The sequence below is a fragment of the Homarus americanus genome, unplaced genomic scaffold, assembly GCF_018991925.1.
Source record: "Homarus americanus isolate GMGI-L3 unplaced genomic scaffold, GMGI_Hamer_2.0 scaffold29188, whole genome shotgun sequence".
NCBI lineage: Eukaryota > Metazoa > Arthropoda > Malacostraca > Decapoda > Nephropidae > Homarus > Homarus americanus.
Window position 1 is genome coordinate 217,501 of NW_024728626.1, and position 7,347 is coordinate 224,847.

The 7,347-nt window shown below is 44.4% G+C and overlaps 1 protein-coding gene across 1 annotated transcript in view; it reads left to right on the forward strand.

Moving 5' to 3' along the window:
- The window catches only part of LOC121866153, a 15,009-nt gene extending 10,395 nt beyond the window's left edge, over positions 1-4,614 (forward strand). Inside the window, exons 2-3 of the mRNA XM_042365746.1 lie at positions 2,013-2,403; positions 3,505-4,614. Of these exons, the coding sequence (XP_042221680.1) occupies positions 2,013-2,403; positions 3,505-4,191 (1,078 nt within the window). The 3' untranslated portion in view covers positions 4,192-4,614. The remainder of the gene's footprint in view (positions 1-2,012; positions 2,404-3,504) is intronic.
- Positions 4,615-7,347: the final 2,733 nt, after the last annotated feature.

A 7,347-nucleotide genomic window follows, 5' to 3' on the forward strand; every position in this document is an offset into this window, starting at 1 on the left:
GAGGGTTTAAGAACGAAGCACACTGAGGGTAAGTCGGCAAGAGGGAGGGTAAGTCGGCAAGAGGGAGGGTAAGTCGGCAAGAGGGAGGGTAAGTCGGCAAGAGGGAAGGTAAGTCGGCAAGAGGGAGGGTAAGTCGGCAAGAGGGAAGGTAAGTCGGCAAGAGGGAGGGTAAGTTGGCAAGAGGGAAGGTAAGTCGGCAAGAAGGAGGGTAAGTTGGCAGAGGGAGGGTAAGTCGGCAAGAGGAGGAGTAAGTCGGCAAGAGGAAGGTAAGTCCGGCAAGAGGAGGGTAAGTCAGCAAGAGGGAAGGTAAGTCGGCAAGAGGGTAAGTTGTAAGAGGGAGGTAAGTCAGCAAGAGGGAGGTAAGTCGGCAGAGGAGGTAAGTCAAAGCAAGAGGAGAAGGGTAAGTCGGCAAGAAGAAGGGTAAGTCGGCAAGAGGGAGGTAAGCCGGCAAGAGGGAGGTAAGTTGGCAAGAGGGAGCGTAAGTCGGCATATTGTTGACATCGTGGGCATCAGCCTCAGGTGTTAATGACCTCTAACCTCTTCAGTTTCCTCCTTAACGTCATAATCTCTCAAGTGCCACCTCCTCACTCCCTCCCACTCCACCCTCCCTCTTACCTTGTCTTACCCCTCCCCCTCCCTCTTACCTTGTCTTCCCCCTCCCCCTCCCTCTTACCATGTCTTCCCCATCGCTTGTTTCTGTAATGACCTTCCGGTGACTTCGTCAGTCTTGGTGACTGTCTCCACCGTGGGCGCCTCTCCCTGCCACTGCCCACCCGTCACCTGCTGCCATACTCTCTCTTACACCGTGTTGTTACCTCCACCATACACTGTACCACCACCGCCACTATAAATGGTATAGTATTACCATCATCCTTATTACTATCACACACACACACACACACACACACACCAAACAAACAAACAAAACAAGTACAGGTAAACCAAAGTGGAGAGATGATGGTGTAATTGCTAAAAATGTACAATATACTCATGATCACACCACCACCACAACACCCACCGCCATCACTGCAACCACAAACACCGACAAGGAAAATATTGGATGCGTCTCCTGAGAACTGGATCAAGAACAACAACTAGAATCTTGTGTACTTCTTTTCCTATGTTATTTTTGTTCTTTACTCTGCCGCCATGACAAAATATACCCCTCAAATTATTATATTATGTCTAGTTTAGTATTGATGTGTGTTTTTTTTAGCCATGCCATCAGCTGTTTACGACTCACTCACTCTACGACCATACAAAAACGTTCTGAGACATCCTGTTTGTTGAGTAACCGACCACAGCTGACGAGTTGAATGTTTCCTATTTACGATCTGCTGAGACACTGTTATCGTTTTCTATATCTTACTCTCAGGAAAAGAATTAGATTACTTTCAAGGATGTGGGTGAATGTTGTACTTATCAACGACGGTGTTATGAAGGTTTATGGTAAGTAGAGTGGTAATTAAATAGTTCAGTGTGTTAAAAGATAATTGTTACTCTACTGTTAAGGTGAAACTTACTGATCCAGTTTAGTGTGTGGTTAATAAGCTTAGATCACCAAAGAATATTTTTCAACCTCATGATTAAACACTCTAGCCTAACCTAACCTAATCTAACCTAACCTAACCTAGCCTAACCTAACCTAATCTAGCCTAGCCTAGCCTAGCCTAACCTAACCTAACCTAACCTAATCTAACCTAACCCCCAGATAACTTTAAGATTTTTTAATAATGATAAATAAATAATAATAATAACAGTAAAAATAATAATTTCCAGTTCAAAACATAAGCAACAATTCTCTACACAAGACAATTTTCCTCCACACACACACACACACACATGACACACACACGCACACACACACAACACACACACACACACACACACATGGCACACACACGCACACACACACAAACACACATGACAATAACACGCCCATAAAGTTTTCAGCTGAGAGCCAATACATTAATCTGAGAAATAATCTCGAGTGTTGTATTTTCTTCCCGCAGGACCTGGCATCTCCTGACGGTGGTGATGGTACTAGCCGTCCCCTCCCTCCCTCAGCTGGCTATACCTCGTGACGGCGATGGACACGGTGGTGGACACGGCGGCGGTGGACACGGCGGCGGTGGACACGGCGGCGGAGGCTACAGCGGAGGAGGAAGTGGTTATGGTGATCATGGTGGAGGTTATGGTGGACATGGCGGTGGCGGAGGAGGGTATGGTGGACATGGCGGTGGCGGAGGAGGCTATGGTGGACATGGCGGCGGCGGCGGGGGTGGCTACGGAGGAGGAGGGGGACACGGGGGAGGGGGGTACAATCCCTCCCCCTGCCACCCCCAGACCATCACCAAGTATAACACCGTGTACAAGGATCGCAAGGCGGAGATCGTCAACAATGTGAGTCAGTCATAGATAGATAGATAGATAAATAGATTAGATTACATAGATAGATAGAGAGATAGATAGATAGATAGATAGATTAGATAGATACATAGATAGATATACAGACAGACAGCTATAAAAACGAAGACAAAAACGTACATGGATAAAGACACACATATACCCTGTATGTACACAGACAAGAGGTAAGAGCAACAGATAGATAAACAGACCAACAGAAAAATGCTACTTATATTGTCTCTTGTTCTCTCTTATTTTTCTCACTCGACCAATCTCTAGTGCTTTGTTGTCGCGTGAAAGTATACATCGACTGTTGTGTGCGTGCGTGTGTGTGTGTGTGTGTGTGTGTGTGTAAAAGTCAGTGTTTACCAGCCAGTATGTTGGGGTAGAAAGTGTGTTGTTGGTGATGATATACGCTGTTATGATATATGTGTGTGTGTGTGTGTGTGCGCGCGCTTCGATATTCTGTTAATATCTTGATATAATTTATCTTAATGTACAGTAAACTTTGGAAATCCTTGAAGTAATGGGAAGGACTTATGTTTAGTTGGTTATAGTCTTCACATATTCTGTACGAACACACAGGGTGGACTACACAGGGTGAGGAATGTGTCGTTGCTCTCTCTCACTCTCTCTATACTCCGTGACAATGTTTACTCCTAAGTCTTCTCGACTAATTTCCTTTGGACACGATAAATGGTCTGTGTTATGTTATGTTCATAGGCAAAGAAATCCCATAATTGTTTTGAGAATGTGTTGAGTTAAACACTAAATATGCACTACCTGACCGAATCCAGGAAAAAAATCACAAGAAAAAGTCACAGAAAAACCAAACCTAACCTAACCTAACCTAACATACGTGTAATGCCATCATATATAAATTGTGTTGTCAATGTGTAAAAGTCATGTATTGTCAGTTAATAAGTGACTTAAAATATTGCTTGGGGTTTTTATCACTTTAACTGTTAATGATATTAAAATAAAATGTGACTTTTTGTCTGTAACTTTTTTCTTAGCCAAAATTTTTATTTTTTCTGGCTTTTTTTCCTGTAACTTTATTTCCGTTCACTACCTGATCACTGCGCTCTACTGCTTCAGGTGGAGGTGCGAAACCCGAAGCCTCACGTGAAGAAGGTGGTTGAGACTCGTTACACCACCCTCAGGTACCCAGTATTCATCACGCAGGTGATCAAGCCGCTGCTCACACAGGTGGAGACCAAAGTACGACCCATGTTCTTCACCAAGACCATCAACCGCTACACCACCGTCAAGTTCACCGTCACGGGCATCGGTCAGGTCACCATCACCACCGTCAAGTTTGAGAAGGAGTACATCACGCGCTGCATGAAGAAGGGCTACGGACATCGTCGAGACGCCTCTGACGGCCCTGAAGTTCGTGAGAGTATAGAACCCGACGCCACCACCAGGCCCACCTACAGCACCCGGCCAGCGCCGCCGCCGGGCATCCCTTATGATGCACCCTGGAGCAAGAATGTGAGGCCGCCCATCTACACCCCAAAGGAGAGGGAGATCGATCCTGCAGGGGCCCTGGCCGCTCAAGAAACTTTGTCCCCCGACAGACCAGGGTTTGTACGACCAAACAGACCGATAAGACCATTTAGACCAAGTCCACCGCGACCAGTAGGACCACCAGGACCCTTTGGACTGTTCGGTGCCCTGGCCCAGTTTGGGGACAGCCTAACAGGGTCTCAACGTGACTATGGGAGTCAACCTAACTTACCTCACCCGCCCCTCACCCGACCCCCTGTTGCTGTCATAGGCTGATGGTTCACCTCACAGTGAAGTATTAGCTCTTCATACACAGTCCAACTAGTCTCTTCGTTAATGGTATTCCGTTAACTGTTAGTTTAGCTACCATTATTGTTAGAAGCGATCAGTAATTATGACAAATGACTTCTGTAAATGTTAAAAGATATATGTATGATTCTATTGTCTTTTATTCACCAAAGGATCCGATAAACACTTAACTCACCCCATGACAACAAAATGTTCTACTAAATTATTAATATTCCTGTCTGCTAAATCATGTTGTTAAGCCTGACCCCCGTTAGGTGATGGGGGCGGGTCCTGCCTGAAGGGAGGCTGGTTACTCCCGCGTGTTGGCGGCACTCTGCTTCTAGTTGTCGAGTTGTAAACACTTGTGATATGTTAACAGTTATATTTTTATACATTAAAATTTGTTAATTACGGTTGGTTTTATTGTTTCCTTAAGCTGTGTGTGTGTGTGTGTGTCACAGGTGGCCGCATTTTACCTCATTACGCCGTAACTTTCACTGCCGACACAATAGGAACAAATGTCTAGCAGGTGTGTGTAGTGACGAATGACTTATGGATGCGGGCGTTGTTACTGTTCCTGGCTACTGGTGGTGGTTAGGTTAGGTTAAACGGCTAATTGCATTTAGTAAACCCGCATAAACGTGGACTCGGTTAGCTCGCCACCCTTCCTACCCCCCAAACAACGTCACCTTAGAAGAAGAATGGAGGAAATTGCAGCGGGCCTATTGTCAGGGCAAAACAAAGGGGACATTACAAAGGTACTCAAACTAGCCAACCAGGAGCGAACTTGTAACAATGGTTTTAAATTAGACAAATTTAGATTTAGGCGCGAAATAGGTAAACATTGGTTTGGAAATAGAGTAGTGGACGAGTGGAACAAGTTACCAAATATCATCATTAAATCGAATCCACTGGATAGCTTCAAACATAGGTTGGATGGATATATGAGCAATAGAGGTTGGGTGTAAATGGGACTGCCCAGTATGGGCCAATAGGCCCGCTGCAATTTCCTCCATTCTTATGTTCTTACATTGTTTATTTGGCTTAAGATTCCTACTTATCATTACTCCTAAATCTGGCGGAAATTCTATAAGCAGGTTAAGTCTGATCAAAAGTTCGTTATTCTTTAATTCGTTATACGGTCTCACTCCCACACACCACGTCACTCCTGATCGATGGTGTGGAAGGAAGTCGAATCCTGACATTACAGAAAAACGATGCAACATCCTCTTGAGCAATATGTTTAAGTTGCCTGGAGGTGCAGCGTTACATTATACCCATAGACAACTGTACATGTTACATTATAAAACTTGTAAAGATCCTGCTTAACAGTCACTTTGTTGTCGTGCCGTAGAAGATGGTCAAGTGTTAATATTGTGGTCAGGCCACAGCAACACAGGTCAGGTCACAACAACACAGGTCAGATCACAACAACACAGGTCAGGTCACAGCAACACAGGTCAGGTCACAGCAACAGGTCAGGTCACAGCAACACAGGTCAGGTCACAACAACACAGGTCAGATCACAACAACACAGGTCAGATCACAAACAACACAGGTCAGGTCACAGCAACACAGGTCAGGTCACAGCAACACAGGTCAGGTCACAGCAACACAGGTCAGGTCCGAGCAACACAGGTCAGGTCACAGCAACACAGGTCAGGTCCGAGCAACACAGGTCAGGTCACAGCAACACAGGTCAGGTCACAGCAACACAGGTTATGATTATCACAAAGAGTCAAGCCGCTTATACGTTATACTTTCAGTCTTATCTTATATTTGGTGAAATAAGAAACATCTGGCTAAAGGCATAAACGTAGAGACATCCTGTTTAGTACACCAGCTGCGAACATAACCCATGAGCCGGATACGACTAAAGATATGAATAAGACAAAAGGCACGAATGTAAGTCGTTTCATCGGATGTATACCAAGAACGTTGTTAACTTATCACAAGGTTTAGTTGGGGATGTTATTGTGAATCACTCGAGGCTAAACTGTGATTTCGTGATTGTGGGATAATGTTAATGAATAAAATCTAACAATAACACAATAATAATTAAAAAATGCAACAATAATAATACTTCTACTAATAATGAAAATCAAACTACTGTACTGCAGAGTGGAAGGGCAAGGGAAGTGTGGCAGGGGGGGGGAGATTTAGATATTTTTTTTAGATTGCTCCCGAGGGGGTTAGTTTATTGGGCACCCCCTTACATCCTGTGCAAGATGAAGCGCAGAAGCGTTTACAGCGCCCATCTGGGAAGCATGAGAAGTTCATGCATGCCTTTATCACTCATGCATTAAGGGCATAAAAGCCTGAAGGGTCATGGTTTTTGTCAACAAGTTACATAAAGTGACAGAATGATGAGTGTGTGGGGGAAAATTCCCGGTACAATTTATCTGCTTATGGCAAAGTGTGGCAGGTCCCTAATAATGTCAAGTGCCAGGCCTGTCACTAGGAGGAGGGATATCTGGTCAGGGAGTGAAGAGCTGTTGGTAACTGCTGGGAACCTGTAGGAGGAGGTCATAGGGCAAGTGAGGATGTAGTGAGAGAGGGTGTGGGAGTCGGGTTGACCACAAAGTTTACAAACAGTGCGGCCAGGCTCAGGGTTGCCAATGTACTAGGCGTGGTGAAGCACAGTGTGGGTGGAGGTGATATGGTGTGGAGGAAAGGGAGGTGTGGCGAGAAGGGGAGGGGCGGAGGATGTAAAAGGTCAGGTTGTTTTGTAAGCATCGTCTAGGTTTCCAGAAAACAGGATGCCGGGCTGTGGGCACATGTTATTCTGTCTGACTGTAGAGTACTGCTGGACAACAAAGCGCTCCATACTGTGACGACCAAACAACAATGAAAATAGTACTAATAATAATAATGCTAATGATCAAGTAGTAGTAAAAGATTAATAATAATAATAAAGTAGACTATAATTATAATAAGAAAGAGAATGATGAGAAAAAATACAAATAATAAAAGTAAAAAATATATACAAAAAAAAAATTTTCTTTATTAATTTATTTTACAATAACCAGACACTGGAAACGTTCAGCCCAACTTGAAAAAATATACACAGTCGCCATGGTAAACAAATTTTAGTGGATGAGTGGAACAAGTTACCAAATATCATCACTAACTCGAATACGCTGA